The 21,472-nt window shown below is 40.5% G+C and overlaps 1 protein-coding gene across 4 annotated transcripts in view; it reads right to left on the minus strand.

Annotated features, from left to right (window-relative positions):
- Positions 1-21,472, minus strand: part of CSRNP3 (cysteine and serine rich nuclear protein 3) — a 166,587-nt gene that overhangs the window by 38,124 nt on the left and 106,991 nt on the right. For 3 of the 4 annotated variants that reach the window (XM_090045588.1, XM_090045589.1, XM_090045587.1), the window contains one exon: positions 17,368-17,538. In XM_090045588.1, coding sequence (XP_089901714.1) covers positions 17,368-17,515 — 148 coding nt within the window. In that variant the 5' untranslated portion in view covers positions 17,516-17,538. Of the gene's footprint in view, positions 1-17,367; positions 17,539-20,396; positions 20,454-21,472 lie in introns of all 4 variants that reach the window. The other variant, XM_090045586.1, reaches the window with a different exon arrangement.

Here is a 21,472-nt window from a genome sequence, read left to right on the forward strand (position 1 = left end):
TCTATCTTGTTTGCTGATGTTGGTCTCTTCTAGACTATCTTTTGATAGAATTAGCTTCTTGGAAAAAAAATACAAGTTAGCAAATTAGTTTTTTTTCCCCAGAAGTCAGAGTCAGCTTGTGACTCTGGGAAAGTCCAGGACACGGTACAATGAGGGAGCTGAGGTAGGGTCCACCCAAGTACAGAGAGGAGATGCCAGATGCAAGTGCTGTGCAACTACCACCTTCTAATAAACTGTGGAAGGACAGAAAGGCCAAGGGCCCATGACTCACACTAGCGTGGCCTCCAGCTGCATAGAAGTTGGATAGTCCTGACCTATATAATATAGAAAGACTAGGATATGTAAAATAAGAATATCCCAAATGAGTGATTAGGTCTAAACTATGGTGGTGTATACTGAGCTATATGGATTGTCACCATTGTATGCACAGGTATAATTTTAACACATTTGGAAGAGAACAGAACATAGTCCATTTTAGCAGTAGCTATTGCTACTTGCTTTTGTGCATCCTGTGACATTTCCTGATGGCAGTAGAGTAGATGCTCACTCATAGTAGCAACTCACAAAGACACAAATGCATTTCTCATGGTGGAACCACATGTTGATATGACTCATGTGTAGTACCAGGGTATGGAGAATGAGTTTTTCTCACTTTGGGTTAAAAGTGAGGAAATGAGGCAGAACACGTGGTACAAACAAGTTTGTGCTTACACATTTCTAAAAGAATTCATGAAGTGTCCAAGGAACAAAAAAGTAGGACAATATACTGATTTTCACTAAAACCATGTATGGTCATTGATTGATTATATAAGTATTAAAAGCTTTACTATACAATCAAAAATATACAGTTAGAAAGAGTGTATACTCTGGTTAATTAAAAGATGGGTTAATGTAACCAGTTTATTCAATTTATTTCTCTCACCCCACTCTGCAAACATATAATTATGATAATTTTATATCTGCTTTAAAAATGAGAAGTAAAGTTAATTTTAAGTCACCCAGGGAAGAATCATTTTAGTAATCATAAGTGATAAAAGCAGCTTGTAGCTGTTGGATGTTTGGAAACTTTCTACTAGCTAGTCTTTTAAAAAGTTACTCAAAGTTATATATACCGCAATCCATCAACATATTTCATAGCTGGATTTCAGTCTTTTCCCACTAATAGTAAATTCTGACACAAAATTCCTCCCACTTAAAACCCCCCAGAAATGCTGAATATATTTCATAAAGAAGATTAACTTCAAATGAAGAACCTGATGAAGAACAGTGAATGAGATCAAAACACTAACTCCAATTTTAGGCCAATTCAGGTTGAAGGTCAGACCCATGGCTTCAGTCAGCCATTATAACATGCCAGATCAAAAACTTAAGAAACTGGGGAATTTTATCCAGTACTGAACTTCATAGGTTAGATCCAGGACAGAGCAACTAATACAATACTTACCTGTATCAGACTCATTTATGTCTTCTTCCTTTGCCATGTGAATAAACTGTGACAGAGAAAGTCCTCCAAAGTTCTCTAAGAGAGTAACAGAATATCAGGGTCTTTCATTAAATCACACTATCTACCACAGTGACCCTCAATGAACAAATATTGCAGTACATACCCAGACTTGTCTACTTCGGACAGCTTGAGTTTTGTAGACTGCCTTACAGCAAAGACTGGAGTGATGCCAGTATAAAAATGGTCTAAGCACTTGTGTAAATTTAGAACTTTCCCAAAAATAGAATATGAAACTCGACATCCAGGAAGGGAAATCTCACTTCAGTTAAAAATAACATCCATTAAAGGAATGTAAAGTAGTCTTCCTAGTTTTACAAGATCCTAACATGAATAACATTTTAAGCATTTTCAAACACTTTTTATTGAGAAAAGGAGGAGCTCTTTGATTACTAAACATAAATAATCTCAATTCTGGCTGAAATCCAAAGCATAAGCACTTTCCTCTGCTGCCTCAGCTATTCTCCTGATGTCAAAGACACATTAAAATAAATGTGAACCATATGGCTCCCCAGCAGAATACCAGCACTCTTTACATCCATGAGGGCAATGCAATTCATTACCACGATCACAGAAATATTTTAGGGACATGAAAATCTCAAGGCTAGATAAAGCAGCATGTGGCAGCCCATTTGATTAAAATTCTAGCAAAAAGACAGGAGTAGATATTGCTATTCTTAAACTCCACTAATCTATTTTCCTGCTTTTTACATATTCTCAGTGGCATATGAACCACTACGGTAAGAAGGATTAACACCATCCTCCACCTGCTCCATGACTTTCCCACACAGCATTTCATCAAGTCTAACAATATAGAACTGTCAAGCCTAATATATCATGATAATCCAGGTCAGAACATCACTTAAAAAAAATAAAAAGACCAAGGCTGCTTAGCAAGCATCCTAGAAAGCAAAAACTGGGTAAGAGTTCATGCACTTGAATTTTGCCATTAAACAAAACAAAATATGTTGTACTGCTGCTTTTTGTATGCTTCACTTACAAGTCTCAGGCCTATTACAAGATTAATTACTACTCTTATGTCCTTAGGTTTGGAAATCCAAGTTTGGAGGAAATATTGTGATACCTCTCCCCTCAAACACATTTATAGGTAGGCGGGAGAGAGTATTTTCTGAGAAGAGACTTGGATGTACAAGTCCTTACTTGCTGTTGCTGGGGATATGGAATGGTACATTAACCCATAATAGAAAGAAATGAGATTTGTGCTCAAAACCCTGGGAAGCCTACACCCTATGCTGCCTAGTTGCAAAGGATGTAAAAAGAGGGGAAACTGAGAAGTGGAAACTAGAATACAGCTCTAATAGTTTGGCACTGCTCTCCTCCTAATCTCTTAAAGGCAGTGGTCATCACCATGCAAAACAGTTTTCTTTCTCACACTACCTGACTACCTTCCTCTGTCAGTCTGTATCAGATTGTCCAGGTAGGGGTGAGTTCACTGAGGCAACAGTTGGAAATATAGTTGCCTAAAGCTGAAGAATTAGAGAAGTTAAATTTGAAAAGTTTCACTGAATATATAGTCTATCCACTTACATGAAGAAGGAAAGAGCTTGCACTTAAGCAATTTGACCCAATCTCTACTGCAAGAACCATTTAGATGCTGGCTCAGTTCATATACGTTGCTTATTTGATAAAAAAAAAAAAAATTAGACAATGTTGGGTTAATTAAAAGAGGGAACAAGTTTCATAGGTGGGACTGCGACCTCTGGGGTTCTGAGCCATGATGTTTTCAGCTTAAAAAGTTGATGACAATTTAAAATTTTCCATAGAACACAAATGGTTCTCATGTAGATAAAGGACCCAATCTTTTGCCAAAATTGCTTTGTTATATTTTTTTCAGTCAAACCTAATTTACAACCTGTAGCATATATATGGGGGGGGGGAAGGAAGGGAGTATTTTTGAGCAGGTGGGGAACTGAACTGTATTAGAGGGAAATAAGGGAACGTAAAGAGCTTCAGGACTGGGCAGGGAATGAGAGAAGTGGGCAGGGATGAGCACGTGGGAAGAACAAATTAATTAGTGAGTTTCTGGTGATGTGTGTTGCATAGTAGGAAACAGCTGGGATAAGACAATTGAAGTAGTCACTGGAGTCTAAATAGTCAGGTCTTCTTTTACTTAATTACTGTAAAACATCCTATTTTTTCTACTCTGAAAGGGCAAAGACATGAGAGAGGAAAAGGGTACCATTTTCTCCACCAACTGCTCTATCCACAAGACACATTCCTGTGATATTCCCAACGCTGTGTCCCAATTTTTCCACTAAGAAGATAGGTAGGGACAGTCTGTTCTGTTTACTTCACACGAGCTGCCGTTGTTTAAATGTTGTTATTTTCCCTGGCCATAGTTTCCTACTGGTTAAGAAAAGCTGCTAACATTCATTGCTTGCATTAACTTGGAGATAAGGTTTAGGAATTTGTTAGTTGTCACATTTTGTCATTAATTAGTGAGAAAAAAATCTATGACATTGACAGTGTCTTACTTAGGAAAACCATTAAAAGTGTACCAAGTTGAACGTTTCATTTTATTTATTATAAAGATTGCTAATGGCCACTACAGACCTTGTAAATTTCTGTTTCCTTTTGCAGTTATTTTTCTACTTGTAACACAAATGAAAACTCTGCAGTTCTTTCTTGATGCATGCTGAAAAACACCCCCACCAAAACAAGTGTAGGGCTATATTCAATATTTCAACTAACACTTGGGTCAGATTTCAAAAGATTCAGACCCCAGCAGCAAGGGAGATCTTAATGTTATCGAAGTGATATTACACTAAAAAATTACTTTATTAGGCCACTTCATTAGAACTGTGACCATTTTTGTCATCACACTTTCGTTCTTGTTGAACCTTTATATGAATTCCAGAATGACTTAGTCTTCTCAATAGTCTTCTCTCTCATTCTTTTCACTTTAACTTAGTCCTATTTTGCAGCATCTCTCTTTTCCACTTGAAAGAATCTCAAAGTCAATGAAACTTGAAAGCAATAGCTCTGACCAACAAAGGGTTTCTCATGTGGCTTTAGTTCTGCAGCAGAATGATCAGGATTGTCTATGTTTCATTTCCTATAGTACAATGATCAGTCTTCTCCCCTAGATTATGGGTAACCTCAGTAAATACTTATTTTTATACAAACATGGACTTGATTCATTTAGCCATGCATTAGTATCTATTTATGGACTTGATTCATTTAGCCATGCATTAATATCTATTTTCAGCCATATCTATGTATTTGTTACAACACTGTCACCAAAAGTTATTTAAAACAGTAATGAAAATCCTCTCTGATTTCTGCCAAAACTGTCTTTGTGATTTCATAAGACTATAAAATTCACTAGTTTATATGGATGGAACTTTCAAAGGCATTAAGCAAAGTTAGGTGAACAAATCTTTTGGCAGGGGAAGGAAAAAATAAATCAATGAGAATTGGGTGCTTAACTTCCTTTCATATCTTTGAAAGAGACTCCTAAATTATTTAGTACACATGATAAAAGAAAGTAGTTAGAATTCCATTGTGGCATGTCCTGCCCTATCTTATCCTGTAAGTATTTAAGATTAAAACACCATGCTACTTCAATTCACTGAGTTTTTCTGCAGTAATTCTGTAGAAATTTACTCTAGTTACTAAGAAACATTAAAAACAATATTGTTAATCTCTCTTTTTCAGTGAAGCTAGAGGTTGGAGATAAAATGAACTTCTATTCAATGTATTCTCAAGCCCATAACGAACCATTATTAGGTGCAAGTAATTTCAATTGGTATTTTACAACATACTACTACATTTTACTCCAATGCTTATAACAAAAGCATTAGACATGCTGACTCTAAGAAGTTAACAATTAATTTCCAAATACGGTTGCAAGTAATGAAAATTAGAAGGCACCATAAAAAAAACCTGCATATTTTTCAGCTGTTTCTTTTAAGTATTCTCAAGCCCATAACGAACCATTATCAGGTGCAAGTAATTTCAATTGGTATTGTTAAATAATAATTAAATAACTAACTAACACAAACAGCAGGATCAGGTAATAATTGGGGCTACTGACCCTTATGCCAGATGAAACTTGCTTCCATTACACAAATGTAGTATGATAAGATCTAGATTCTCCTATGATGCAGAGCATTTGAGAATGCACTCCAATATTCCAACCTATCATAAATGTAAGCAATGATGAGCTCAGTGTGCTGGCGTGGGATTCTATAACATTCAAAACAGGATTTCTAGGTAGTTATGAATGTTGTCACTTAGGTGAAATTTATCACTCTGGTGACAGAGGAATGTGCTGTGGGGGGTATAGTATTAATAGCTATAGGGCCAAATTCTAGGGTCAAACTGTAAAGCTAGTGAGAAAGTTCAGAAAAAGTTCAAAATTTCCAAGCAAAATGGCAGAAGATGTTGGGAATGTGTGTGTGTGTGTGTAAGTTTTCATTCCGTATTTTTGACCACCTTTGAAACTGGTTCAAATATTTTTAAATTACAAAGTTTCAATTAAAGATGGGAATTATTTTCTCATCGCTACACAGGAATGGAGAGGGCTGCTTTTGCCAGATGGGTGCAGAAAGATGCACAATTTTTGGGAACAAGGGTAACATTTCTCAGATCCTAATCCTGCAACTACATCCACTGCAGCGTGAAACTTTATGGCTAGGTACAGACATTCAAAAAGCCTGAGGCAGAACTGATCCAAGTTACATGGTTTTCGGTAAGTGCTATAGTTTAGATCAGTAGCAAACAGAACACACATTCACCACTTAGTGGGGGGAGGGGGGAGGGGCAAATTTTAGACTGGGTTTTTGCCATTTTTAAGTCAGTCCATATGTGTCGAACTTCTTTCCTGTTACAGGTATAGATCAATTTTTTGGGCTGAACTTCTGTTACAGGTATAGACCAGTTTCCAATCACTTATACCAGTAAAAGTGTGATATCTGTACCTGACCTAAATGTCCCTGAATATGGAGAGTCAACAGGCTTCCTCCATCAGGGACAGGAAAATTCCCACACTGCAGTCCTGCATCCAAAGCCCTGATACTCTTTACATGTTTCCATATGGTGGCCTTGGGAAAGGGAGGAAGTGTTGAGAAACATATACAACCTTATGCTGTAGAGTGGAGGGAGACGGGGTGTTGGGTCTTAGATTCAGGCCTGCCTCTGCAGGATCAAGCTATGAGCAGCCCCAGACCCAGTTCAGGGGGTGTTAATCACACAATAAATTAAATGTCTGCCAGGCACCCAAGGCATGGTTTTTCAGTAATATAACCTGGGTAACGCACTAAAATTTCACCTATAGGCATAATGGTGTAGTTGCTTTGCACCACTCCTATGATGCAAAGCAAACATAAGCCTAGTTTAGCTGGCCAGTTGAACTGAGTTTATGGCTTAGTGGAGCAGAGTCCTTGAAACACATGAGTAAATCTGACTCCATCTCTATTGTAAGAACCATTTGAACACTGGATAGATTTATACACTCTGCCTACTTGCTGAAGTGTTGCAATCTCTTTGGGTTACTTTCTTTACTGTTAAAAAAATACCTCCTTCCAATCTGCTCTAATTCTACATTAAAGAGCAAGGAAATAGCCCATGAGAATACCATTAATAATCAGAGTATATTGGATTAATTAAAAAAGGGAAAAAAGTTTCAGAGGTAGGACCCTGACCCATAGTTGGGGCACATACATACCATAGTACAAATAATCTAAAGAGATGACCGACCATCAGCAGGCAATGAGATGTTCCAAAATCCTCCCCGCTGTCCCCTTGGCATTTTATGTACTTAAATTTCATTCTAGAAAAGGAATTGAGTTACTCACAAGGGGCACATCTGCACATGCATTAATGCACCATAATTACAGTGCATTAAGTTTAGTACCTGTAATAGCAGGTGCTAACTCAATGCACTGTGATCAGTGCTACTGCACAGTAGCTCCGGCACACATCTTTTACATGACGCTAATGCGCAGTAGGCTAATTCTACTGCTCATTAACATGGCTTTCTCTGTGATCCGCTAATGCCCAATAGAATTAATCTACTGTGCTTTTAGCAGCTTGTATAGATGCACCCAAGGAGTTTCAAAAATCCAGTGGAAGAAAAAGAAAGGAAAAAGTGTAAAATTAGAAAATAAAAAGATTAGAAAGAGAGGAAGCTTTTTTAGGGGCAGAAAAGCACCATTGTAGCTGACTGACTCAATAGCATGCTCTGGCTGCTTGCAATGCATTTTCTGAGCCAGAATGACGTCACAAAATGCACTGGTGCATTAACCTATTATTTCTTTAGGCAGATGAATGATTTAAGAGAGTGTGGAAAATATGTTTTAAAATATATTTTTAAGAGGCTTCACTAAGGCTTGAAGATAGCTACCAACTAAACATCAGATAGTGGAGGGTTATGATGTATCAGCTGTGTGTGTACAACAGCTACGTTTGTGGAGAGTCAAGTGAATTAACACAGACTGGCTGAGCATCTGAAGACTCCAGCTTATACAGCACTAGATTTTACTCTACTATTTTAGCATACAAATGTCTTTGAAATGTAATAGCCACATGCACTTGAGTGCCTGGGGTTTGCAACAATTCCTGAGGGGAAAAGGTCTCCCTGCTGTCTGAATTAATAACTAGATGAGTCTCCCATTCAAAGTGCTTTCTAAAGCAGGAGAGGCTTCTTGGCGTTAGGCAATCTTGCTGGCTCTGTGCCAACTCCTTCTGCTGCTTCACCAAGGTTATTTCCTTATAGACTGGCTGTATGGTGTGCATTAATGATGACATTTTACTGAGCAGCAAATTTAAAACATGGAAATTAATCTCTTTTATAAAATTTATGTGCAATTATATACCTATGATTACAGAAAATATGACTTCTATGATCCTACAAATAATAAAGGGCCACATACTACAATGCAAACAGGATGCTTTTTTCATCACTATCTGAAGCTCACAGTATACTACTCTTAAATGTAATTATTATTTAAAATATTTGTAGTTCATTACAAATGTAAACATTTTAAAACACGCCAAATTCTAAATTTCCTCTGCCCTGGAGAACTTACAATCTCACTATCTTATCTGAAGGTGTTCAGCTAACTGCAAATGGAAATTTACTGAGTGTAGGGGGTCAAAGTAGGAATCCCAAGGCCAGAAGCAGCTGGCTTGAATGAAAAATTAATCTTGTTCTATGTGCATAAAACCTGTTTAATTAATTCTCCCAATTAACATTTTCTATCCTGCATCATAGTGCAAACATATTATCTCCCAGAACTCTGGAAATGACAAAATGTAGGTAATTTTGCATTAAAGTACAACTTTTTGGAAAAGAATGTCTTGGATTTTTCTACAACCAGACATTTAAGTTACAGATTTAAATTAATCAAATGTGGTTAGGCACAGGACAGCTACCTAGGAGTGCAAGACACTTTTACAGAGTACAGGGACACCTGGCACAGTTTTATGAGCACTCATGGTGTTCTGGCAAGGTGCCAGAGGACTGGAAGAGGACCAATGTGGTCCCTTTTTTGAAAATGGGGAGGAAGGAGAACCCAGGAAACTACAGGCCTGTTAGTCTTACCTTGGTCCTGGGGAAGCTCTTTGAGAAAATTATCCAGGAGCACATCTGCGAGGGACCAGCAGGGGAGGTCATGCTTAGGGGCAACCAACATGGGTTCATTCGAGGCAGGTCCTGTCAGACCAACCTGGTGGCAGTCTATGACCAGGTCACAAAATCCTTGGATGCAGGTGTCACGGTGGATGTAGTCTTTCTGGACTTTAGGAAGGCCTTGGACATGGTCTCTCACCCCATTCTCATTAAGAAACTAGGTGACTGTGGCGTCGATGCCTACACAGTCAGATGGGTCGCAAATTGGCTGGAGAGCTGCACCTAGAGAGTGGTGGTGGATGCATCTTTTTTGACCTGGAGGGATGTGGGCAGTGGGATCCCCCAGGGCTTGGTCCTCAGGCCTGCACTGTTCAACATCTTTATCAGTTACTTGGATGAGGGGGTGAAAAGCACCTTGTTCAAATTCATGGATGACACGAAGATGTGGGGAGAAGTGGGCACGCTGGAAGAGAGGGACAGGCTGCAACTAGACCTAGACAGGTTACAGGGGTGGGCAGATGAGAACAGGATGGGATTCAATACTGACAAGTACAGAGAACTGCACCTGGGGAGGAAAAACCAGCAGCATACCTATAGGCTGGGGAACTCCCTTCTCATCAGCACAGAGGCAGAAAAGGAACTTGGAGTCATTACTGATTCCAAGATGAACATGGGCCACCAATGTGGGGATGTAGTCAGGAAAGCTAACTGCATCTTCTCATGCATCCACAGATGCATCACAAGCAGGTCCAGGGAGGTGGCACTCCCCCTCTATGTGACACTGGTCAGGCCACAGTTGGAGTACTGTGTCCGGTTCTGGGTTCCACACTTCTGGAGGGATGTGGCCAGCATCGAGACGGTCCAGACGAGGGCCACTTGCATGATCGGGGCAGCAAGGCAGGCCCTACAAGCAGAGGCTACGGGACCTGAACCTGTTCAGCCTCCACAAGAGAAGGCTGAGAGGGGATCTGGTGGCCATCTATAAACTGGCCAAGGGGGACCAGCAGGAAATGAGATACTCCCTGTTCCCCCCAAGCACTACCAGGAGTAACAAGGAATAACAGCCATAAGTTGATGAAGAGTAGATTCAGGCTAGATATCAGGAGGCGCTACTTCACAGTCAGGGTGGCTAGGATCTGGAACCAACTTCCAAGGGAAGTGGTTCTCACTTCTACCCTGGGGGTCTTCAAAAAGGAGGCTAGATAGACACCTTGCTGGGATCGTTTGACCCCAGCATTCTTTCCTGCCCATGGCAGGGGGTCGAACTAGACGATCTACTCAGGTCTCGTCTGACCTTACCAACTATAAAACTATGAAAGTTAGCAAAAGTCACCTTTATATTGATTCTAGAGTGGTAGTAAATAAAATAATGGATTGTTTCTTAAAATGTGATTAATTCTTCCCTCATATACGAGTTTACATTTGCCTATAAACTTTGAGAGAGGCTCATTCTTCCAGCACAGGTCAGTATTTTATATAGAAGAAATATCTAAAGCTGGCAAAGAAATCTAGTAGCCTAAATTTCCAATACTGCCTTTAAAGCACACTACAATTGATAGAGGTCGACTGAGTGGAAATATGAAAATTGATCCAGCCCAGTACTAGGTGAGAAAAAAATTAGACTTCTGAGTAATTTCATCTTTGCAGCTTATAAATGTGGTTTTCTAACTAGTCTTAATAAGATTTAAATTCTTGTGTTTTAACAATAAAGCTAAGAAATAAGGATGAGGACTGCAATGGAGTCCAAATGTGAGATGCAAGAAGCTAATTAGATACAAGGTCATTCTTCCATTCGATATTTTCCGTGACACAGATCAATATCTCTTTACATTCCTGCCAGCAGCAAATGTGCTGCCTTTCCTATCAGACTATGGTACATATAGCTGTACAGGTACAATGTACATACTGGCTTTTACATATTGAACAGGTACCCCTTTCAGATGGGACTATAACCCCCAACAACCATTTCCTTCTTCGGTCTCCAAGATGTATTTATTATCCCATAATACCAATTCAACTGACTAGTTAAATCCCTATTTTTCAAGCCAGCTTTATACCATATTGTGATTATTTTATTTTAAATATGACCTTTACATCTATATTGTGTGTTGTTTGCAAAAGTAAAAATAAAAACATGCACATTCAACTTTTCATATTTCAGCACTGCTAGGTGATACAAATCATTGTTCTGAGATAATTAGATTATTAGGACAATACTCTGAGAAAGCAGTAGTTCCCTATGTCTTTATTTAAATACACTGTTCTTCAAGCAAAGGAAACAAATGCCATTTAGAATGGTATTTCAAATGCAATCAAGATTTAATGATATGCACTGATTTAAAAACTTCCAATTTTTTATTTGTAAATCTGACAATTTCATATAATTAAAAGAAGCATTCAAGATTGGCTTTCTTGTAAATTTATGCATTCAGACACAAATTGCTATTTTCTGTTTTGATGACAGTGAACATCTAATGTAAACAGTCTGCGATGAATCACATGTGCATTAAAGCAGTTGTAGGGATGACAAAAGCCAGGTAACAGGTATATTATTAACATAGTTCATATTGCTAGTTACCATATCACTTCAGTATTTCCCAATGGAATTATGAAATAGTATTGTGAAATATTACCTTATGTCACAGTACCAACTATATGACAGCTTATTAATACTGTACCCAGACCCACATATAGTACATAAATATACTGTATGGGTGCATCTACACATGTCACTATGGGAACATTGTTATTGTGCTGTGATTGAGTACTTCCCTTTGGAAGTACTAATTTACTGAGCAGTAACAGTCAGTACTGCACCCTACGCATGGCGCACACTTATTTTTAGCAGCTACTTCGCCATAGCAGTGTGCTATACCAGGGGAGCATGTCGCTATACTGAAGTACTTGCTGGTCATGTGTAGACACCCGTGGATGCTACATTGCTTTAGCACATTGCTATGGCCAGTGGCAACATGTAGGGGGTGCACATGCACCCCCTGAGAGTGCTGGTGCACCCCCCCACAGACCACACTCCCCACTTAGGCGACGGGCAGGGGGCGCTGGCCAGGGATTGGGAGTGCCAGATGAAGTGCTGCGGCCACTTCTGGGAGCCCCATGGCCGTTTCCCAGTCGGTGCAATTGGCTGTGGGGGACCTGATGAGTTCTGACAGTTTAAAGATTTATATGAGGAGGAAAGTAAATTCAAGCTGCAGTAGTCAAAGGAAGTTCATGTAACTTTTCCTATAAAAATAATAGAGGCAATATAAAGAAGAGGAGAAACCAAACAAGCTAAAATAGTGCACACGTCTTACAATTGAACTGCACTATTATCAGGAATTCCAATTTTTTTCATAGGGGAGGAGCATGGTATTTACAGCAATTTTTAATATTCTCTTTGAAATACAGACTACCGTATGAGTGGGACATCTGCCCACTTGAGAAACCCATTTTGTCCATGTGCCCAAGTAGTTATTTTTCATGAAGGATTCAGATAATAAGATACTTATTACATGACTTGACATCTACAGCTAGTCATATTTTTTAATAAAATATCTTCTCATTACAAAACAATGATTTACCAGAATTGAAATTGTTTGTTGGTTGGTACTGGAGAATTTCCAATTGACACTGTTGAAGCAGCCCAATTCCATTTGGTCTAACTGAACACTTTCTGTTACTTAGTTCAAAATAACTTTACATTTTGAAAAGTTAATAAGAATACAAAGCCTGAAATCATCATAAAGCAATTATTAACATGAACATTTTGTTTGACCCAATCCACAATTAATTGCAGACATGTTGTCTGCAAAACATCTCCAGATTTTTATTTAATCCTATTTAGGATTTCTCCCCACAACAATTCTAACATAAATTGTAAAAAAAAAAATTCTCATAAGATAGAAAAAGACTGTTTCCCACCCAGCCCTACTTAAATCTCTGGGGAAATCTCAGGGTCTTAGTGGCATCCTGGAACTACTGAAGCATTTGGTATGATTTTCAAGTATGGTGACTTGCAAGCAAGATTATCCCTAGAAAAGGAAAAGAAAAAATCCTGTTATCTACAAGAGGCAGAGGCTGGAAAGTGAGCACCTGTGATTCATAGATGTAGCCAAAAGCAGAATTGGGCCCATAGTTTTATTGGTTGCCTGATTCTAAGGAGTTGTCTATAAAAAAATTTGCACCAAAAATCCTGTGCTGCATGAGTTGGATCCAATGAGAATATTAAAACTGAAACATAAATCTGTATTTTTAATACAGACATGGACTTACAAAACAGTAAAAATAAAATATATTATAGCTAATCTCTATGAAGGCAGAAATAGGATCATCAGCGCTGAAGTGAATATTGGGTATATCAGAAATAGGGGATGTGTGGTCATGTCCAAAGGTGGTAATGGGTATTAATTCTCTTAAATATCTCAGTTTAACATTTATTTAAAATATTACCTCATTTTAGAAGGAGAACTCAAAGGCACTTTTTCTTAAGTAGTACATTAAACATATTGCATCTTTTTATATTAAGAGGTCAAAAGGATGTAGTATTTTCAGAGTATGATAAAATTAATTGGAAAGCAAGATAAGAGGACATTTCCACCACTATTTTCTATTCCTGTTCTGAGACAATTGGAATGAAGGAGAATAATGTGGATAATGAGTCAGAACTTTATTGCGAGAATCAGGTATACTACAAAAATGAAATCACCAACAGGGCAGTTCATTCTATTACTCAATAACTTTTTGGTGGAAACCCCGCCCCCCAAGCATACTAATTATAATAAGATATACAGATTCATTGCCACAAACTGCTTGATACCTGTGGTAAATTTCATCAACATCCAAGAAACTGAACATACTATAGTAATTCTAAAACTGCAAGAAGGTGAAAATGAAAAAATGAAAATGTGGAGTTAGCAGTACCCTCTTCCTAAGTTTATTTTATTAAGCGCCGTGATACCTGTTCATGGGAGATGACAGAAGAACATTACCATCAGGAAGAAGGAAGGAGGGAGAAGTATTAGCATGCAGCTCCACCATGAGAAATGTATCTATGTCACCATGCCATGGACTTTCCCAGTCGCAACCCACACACCCCCCACCCCCACCCACTGAGGTGGAAGCAGAAAGTGAAACCTGGGAGGGAGGAAGGGAGAGGTAGCCTAGATTTGGGCCACCAGATGAACAGCTCTGACATAGATTATATATTCCTTTATTTTCTTTATACAGAAATGCATTCTTTTTAAAAGGTAGCGGGCTGTACAATCAGTGCACAACACAATTGTTTTCTTCCAGACAAACCAAATCACAAATGCATAAGCTCACTTCAGCATCTCATAGGGGCCATAGCAAAAGTGTTCACATCATGACCCCTGTCAGGCAATACTTGTGAATTCTGCTAATGCTCCAAACTGTATACAGTGATTTCAAAATGTCTTCAAATGAGCTGGAGGAAATAATGTGTAAAACCGAAAGAAATCTGGAGATAAATAGTTCCAGTGAAGTCAACAATGAAGTAATTGGCCTCAGTGTATTCATGTAATAGAGAATTGCAGGATCTGGGCCTAGGTTGTTTAAATTATGCAAGTACTCATTGAAATAAACAAGCAATAAAAACAAAACAGATTAATGTTCACCAGACTTTCTAGGCATATGAGCTTTTCATTTTTGATAACACTGAGGCAAATGCTTGTCTCCACAAAAAACTATTGCCTGTGCAAAATCCTGTCTAGAGTAGGCATGGATGCTATGGATAATGGTTGCCAGTATCTCCATCTAACCTGAAGCATTTCATTAAGTCTTTATAATGTGGAATCCTCCATAAAAACGTTATTTGTTTTGCATAACCCACCCTGATCAAAAATTTCCATTGGTATGGAAATAAAGTACAGTGATCAGATGATTCTGAGTACTATATATTGTGATTGTCACTAAATACAGTAGTACCTCTTAAAAGCTTACAATTTTATTCAAGAAAACTAGATAATGTACCAGCAGAATCTTGTAATGTTTCCCTTCTCTACCTACTGTATTATAAATACCTTGAATGCTGAAAATCCTGACTACAAAACTGCAATCAGTTCTCTAAATCAAACGACATACGTTTAAGTGCTGCTAGTGTAATTTAGGTCATATTAATAAATAATTCTATGCAGATTTCACTAAATAAATGGTGAGTTACAAAACTGAAGCCAAAGTGCCACAGGCTTCCAGGGTGGCTTTTGTCAATTCACTGCACCTCACTGGAACTCAGTTTTCACTTCCGTAAAATAGAGATAATGATAAAGCATATTGACATCTAGGCTAAATCCAGACCGTCAGAAAGCCCAAGGCTGAATTGATTCAGTCCTTCGTGGGTTTCTAACCTGCACAGACTGAACTGATGAAGTAAACTGACATTAACTTTTGAAGCTGGAAAGGCAGCTAGATGCCTGCAGTGGTCCAAACTTGAAGCTGGGGAGGGTACTAGAGCAGTGTTTCTCAACCCATGGGTCACGCATCAAAAGTAGGTTGCAAGAATATCTGAAAGGGTCATGAGCAAGTCCCAGAAAAGTGTGGGAAACCATGGGTTTCTCCTTGCAAGCTGGCAGCCTTCCAGCCAGCAAGGAGCTGCTTGGGGCAATTCAAGATAGCAGGTACATGTGTACCTGCATATAGCTGGCATGCAGCCAGTATGGAGAGTGGGAGCTGGCGGTCCAGGGCTTAGGAACTGTTTGGGGGTTGGTGTGGAGTGGATGGGTGTGGGGGGTGGGGACAGGTGCTTGTTGGCACTGGGGGAAGATGGCCAGGCACCAAGGCTGTGTCACAGCAGCAGGGGCAAGAGATAGGAAGGCGCCTGCCCCTCCAGCGTGGGAATGGACCCAGGGGGAGCTACATGGCTGAGTACTTGCAGGGGTGGGGTGGATGGGAGACATTGCTTGAGGGGCCATAATCAGGCTGCCTGGTGCAGCACAGGCGCCCCAGCCCATGGCAGCCGGGGTGACACAGGCCCCCACTCCCTCTTCCCTCTAGCCCATGCTGGGACCAGAGTTGCTCTGCTGCTGCCCAGATGAGCCAGAGCCACTGCAGCCACCATGCTCCAGCCCAAGTGAGCCAGGGGCAGCTGGGGGCCCTCCAGCAGGGATGTGGGGGAGGAGGCTGTGGGTTAGGTGTAAGAGTCATCAGTATGGCCCAGGGGGGCAGGGGACTGTGGCTTGGGAGTGAGGGCACCAGCAAAGCCTGGGGCTATGGGTCAGGACTGGCCATCAATGTTTACAAATGGGTCCTGGTACAAAAAAGTTCGAGAAGCACTGCACTAGAGCACACCTCCTGCCTGCCACCCGCTGCTGAGGGCACTTGAATGCAGCCAACCGGGGCCTATCATTGATTGGCTGCCCCCCCCACAAACTCCTGCTGATCCCCTGCAGGGTGGGGAACAGTCATTCCAGCCTGTGTCCCTGCCAGTGTTGGGTATCCTGCCACATAGGGGGGTCCCCACACCTCAGCAGGGGTTCCTGCACCCTGGGCAGGGTTCCTTGAGTGCTGCCACCAGTGCACAGGGGGAATTTCCCCCTCTCATCTCTTGGCACAGTCAAGTGCCAGCTTGGCCCTGGGCCGGAGGGAATGATTCCCCCCGTAGCACCTGTGGGGGCAGAGCTAAACTGGTGCTGCACCATGCTGAGAGGTGGGAGGGGGCAATTCTCCCTCTGTACCAGTGACCGGGCTCAGGGAACCCTGCCCAGGGCTGGGGAATGCCCACTGAGGCACAGGGATCTGGGCCAGCCCCCAGCTGGAGGGCCTGATCCCCTCACCTCCCACCTACATGTTGGTGACTCATGTGGGCCAGGGGGAACCCTTTCACACCAGGGATTGGGGCCGGGGCTGAGGAGGGGAGTTCTGTTCCCCTGTCTCCTCCCCACCACCACCCTGCTGGGCTGACTGCCACAGGCTGGATCAGGGCTGCAGAACAGGCGTCGCTGCCTCAGCTCTGTGACAGCCTGGGGACAGAGCTGGCCCTGCCCAGCTGGAGCAGACAGGATGGGCCAAGGCTAGTGGCCTGCCCTATGAGGTGGGGTTGTGGGGAAATTGGTTTATGTGCACTGAACATTACAGGTTAAAATTCTATTACAGGTTAAAACCATTTTCTGATCACTTAAACTGGTTTGTGTGTAATGTCTGTCCCCAGACCTACTGATAAAAAACTGCTGTATAAGAGCTGTGTATTATTATTACCATTATGCCAGACAATACTATCAATTTGTAGAGGACAATAGAGCTCTACGCAAGACTTTGGACTCACGGGTAAAATGATTAGAAGTGGATGGATTGACACTGTCGCCGCTGTCAGCACTTTCACTGCTAGAAACTTCATCATCTGATTCCCTCACAGAGGAGCAGGGTGAGGAGCCATCAACTTCTTCAAACTTCCTCTTTAAAATTCCACTCATAGCTGCAACGCTGTCACATGTATCTGTAACAGGAACAGAGGCAATGAAGCATTGATATTTTTGACTGCTGACCATGCAATCAAGGTCTCGAAAGTCATATTTTTGTGGATTTTTAAACACAATTCAGACTATTGTGGCCATTCCTTAACAACTGCTTATTAGGGCTTTGATACATTTTAGTTGGAAAGACTATAAATAAACAAACATACATCTATTCAAAAGCCCCATTTTAATTTGCAGACAACAAAGAGACCGCCCCCCCATGCTGTTACAATTATGTTTAACAGATTGCTTGCTATGCAAGAAAGATCTTTAGTTACAAGCAGGTTACCCTCTCTTTATGAAACCACCAAAATCTAATTTGAGATACAGACTGAAAGTTTGAGAGACAAGCTGGAAAGGCTCTTCATTAAAGACTTCATATAAGATATACCACAAAAGGCAGCAAACTGCTGCAGATGAGCTGCTATTCCAAATTAGTTGCACGCAAAGCCTTACGTAGTCACTGTCACAGTGTGGTAGCCTTGGGTTAATGGGTGCCTCAGGTTAACCTAGTTGCCATAGCAGTTTAACTCTCATCAGTGTAGTTTTACCGTAGGTCCTTTTAGGGGCAATTCTACACTAGATTCATTGACGTTACCTCACTGTAAGGATTTATGTCTGCTCCTTTATTTACACCAGTGCATAGGCTGACTGCACTGTTATAAATGTATCATCTGTTCAGGATGTTAGACAATCCTTTGGCTATGGGATGTAATAGCAGCTTTCTTGCTAGCCTTGGTGACTGGAGGAAAACTCAGTAACATATGTCCCTTTAGGGTTGGATTTAAAGAAGTAGCTACCCTCCTTTCACAGAGGGGCCCACTTCTATTAAGGAATTAAACACTGCTGTGATACCCAAGAGTTATAACAGGGAGAGTATTATTTGATTATACCCATTTTACAGAAGGATAGAATGCAACATGGGAAGGGTTAGGAAATTTAGAAAACTGTATAATAAAGTGGTGGCTCAGCTAGGCTTAGAATTAAGAGATTCCCAATTCCTGGCTCTCAGTCATTAATCACTTGAGGTAAATGTTCCATTAACCTCCCTGTTTCATATACTAAGAGTTGGGGAGGCAAGGAATTCTTCAAGTTCAAGAGAAAGCAGTGGACAAAAAAATATATACCTCACAAGCAGCCTAGCTGACTTGGCCCCAATTGTGGCAGTATGTTCACTTGTGTATAAAGGATATACCCAACTTTTAAGACTATAACAAACTTGTTTGACTGTAATGGGGATTCCAAGTAAATACAAGGACTGGATCATAGACAGTGCTTTGTAGGAAGGAGGCCTCAGAATCTTATTTAAAATCAGCCAACACAATGAAAGAGTCAGTTTGGTGACCTGTTTTGCCTTGTCAAAGCATTTTACATTATGCTCCAGCACTTCGGCAGTCAGAAGCAGTTACGGAACAATTTTAGCACTGCAGCTCCACATAAACTTGCTTTTGTAAAAGCAGAGCAGAAGCTACAAGCATGGCCATTATTTTATTTTAAGGTTTTTTTTCTTTGCTTTATTTAATGGTGAGAACTAAAATGCAGGATTGGATCATTTGCCAGTTACGAATCAGAAGTTTGGGGAAGCACTTGATTGGCACAAGCCAATTTTGATCTCACACCTCCAACAACAGGAAGCAGGAAGAGAACCTGACAAAAATCCCATGCTATGTGCAGGCCTGGTATGCAGTCCTTCCTAGTCTTTGGAATCAATTTACGCCTTAGGGCATGTACAGCCATCCCTTTAACAATCCTTTTGACTTACTGATATCTTGAGACAATGAATGCTGCACTAATTTATGGAAGAAAAAGACCCAACTTTTCAGTTACAACATAGATGGCCAGCAGTAGTCTTCAGTATAATTGCAACAACAACCATTTGCCTAGAAACCATACTGCAGTAGATACACAATGCTTCTACCTGCAGTGGGCCTACTTTGAGAAGTCTGGATAGAGGTGGGATTTCCTCAGCATTTCCTTATTGGCTAGTACTCAGTGAGTCAAGTTTGTGTTAGCCATTGTGGATCCTATTCTGGAGGTACCTAAATCTCCCCATGTGTGGTATACAGAGAGAGAGACACCCATTACAGGGTTCTAGAGTCCAGCCCAGCAATAATGAAACATCTCTTTGTTTAAGTCTGCACATGTCAAAATAACATATGGACATGGCTCTGGAAATCTTTTGACCTTTTTTCTATTCTCTCCTCTCAAGCAGAAGTGATTGAACGGCTGTGATTGAGAGTAGAAGGAGGTCCTGGGTCAGACAGCTCCCAGGAAGTTCTCATTTTGCTTCTGTCTCTGATAAACAATTCTGGACTAGGTTAAAAAGGAAAAGGAAAAAACAAAAGAAGCTGTATTAAACAGTAGGTTCTATAAAGAGTAATAGACTGTTCATTTCTGAACTCCTTTGCTAAAATATTTTTTCAGCTTTTAATTTCTTTCCTCTTTATTAAAAAGTAATTGAAATCCCTGAATTTATCTTTTGGCCATCTGAAATCCAACTAAATTGTCCTCTAACATCTATAATCAAGTTTTCAGATTATTAAATTTGCATATATCACATAGAGTTGCCACAATTTAAATATTTAAATTTAAAAGAAGCTAGAATTAATTGATAAAGTAAGACTTAAAACTCTGGATTAAAGGAGTGTACAGTGGCAGATGGGCAAGTTCCATTTGCTTTAAAAAATGTTTTCAACTTCTTGTGACTCAATGGCAGAGAGGGAGCGAGAGAGAAAGAAAGGGTTGGGGGAGCATTGAAGAAGGCTGCCAAGGAGATGGCCAGGAGAAAGAAGGACAGAAGCAGGTTAAAAGTCAAGCCAAGGGTAAAGATATAAATTACCACGGCCTCTGGCAGGAATCAATTATGCTGTCCATTCTGGCCTCCAAATATGCTTGCCTGGAAGGAAGAACATAAGGAACTTGCTTTTCTGTTCTTTCACTCTGTACCATATCAGCCTCTCTCATCACCCTTCCACATAAAAGTCTTTAAATCTGATTGTGAAATTGAAGCAGATAAAATTTAAGCAAGAGAAATTAAATGGCAAAGAATATTTGCATGACAATTTAAACAAGAATAATACATCTTGTACATGCATTGATGCCTACAATTAGGGTTGCTAACACTAAAATATTAAGCTGTTTTCAGTTGCTGAGTATTTTGCTGACCATGAACAGTCTGAGCTGAAATTTTTTATATAGTGCCCATCTCAAGTTAACTTTTTTTGGCAGGCTGGCAGCATAAACAGCTCACCCAGTTACACCAGTGATTCTCAATCATGGTTTCATGACACCCTGGTTGTGCCTTGAGATCTTTTCAAGGGTGCCATCAGGTGCCACACAATGTTAACGCGGTTATGGGAATAAACATGATCCAGAGAATAAACCCAGAAATTTCAGTTAGAAATACATAGTATGACAAACATTTGGTTGAAAATAACTAATGAAGACCAGAACAGGGCAGAAGAACTGCTCTATTATTTCCTCCCCCCCCCCCACACACACACACACACAAAAGAGGGAAAACTAAGAACCAGTATAGTAAAAGCTCTGCTTTTGCTGTATTTTCCTAGGGGTGCCTGGCATCTAAAAAGGCTGAAAACTATGCCTGTGCGAAGCAGCAAGTATTCGATTCAGATTCGGCTGATTTGGAGGGACAGTGATTCAATTCAGTGATTCTGCTGAGTGCTACCAGCTCTGCTGCCGTGGCAGCATGTAACAGCCACGGCAGAGCCTGTATGGTACTGTCCATGGTGCCCCCCAAAGCCCGAGATGGTCACCCTGGCTCACACCTCCCAGAAACAGTCCCCTCTCCAGGACAGTCTTGGGTGCAGGACGTGGGGAGGGGGGGCCCCCCCGCCACTGTGCACCGCCACTTGCCGCTGGTCCAGGAGGGCATGGGAGTGGGTCTCCAGATCT

This window comes from Crocodylus siamensis, chromosome 4 (assembly GCF_052110815.1).
Source record: "Crocodylus siamensis isolate JL-2025a chromosome 4, ASM5211081v1, whole genome shotgun sequence".
Taxonomy (NCBI): domain Eukaryota; kingdom Metazoa; phylum Chordata; order Crocodylia; family Crocodylidae; genus Crocodylus; species Crocodylus siamensis.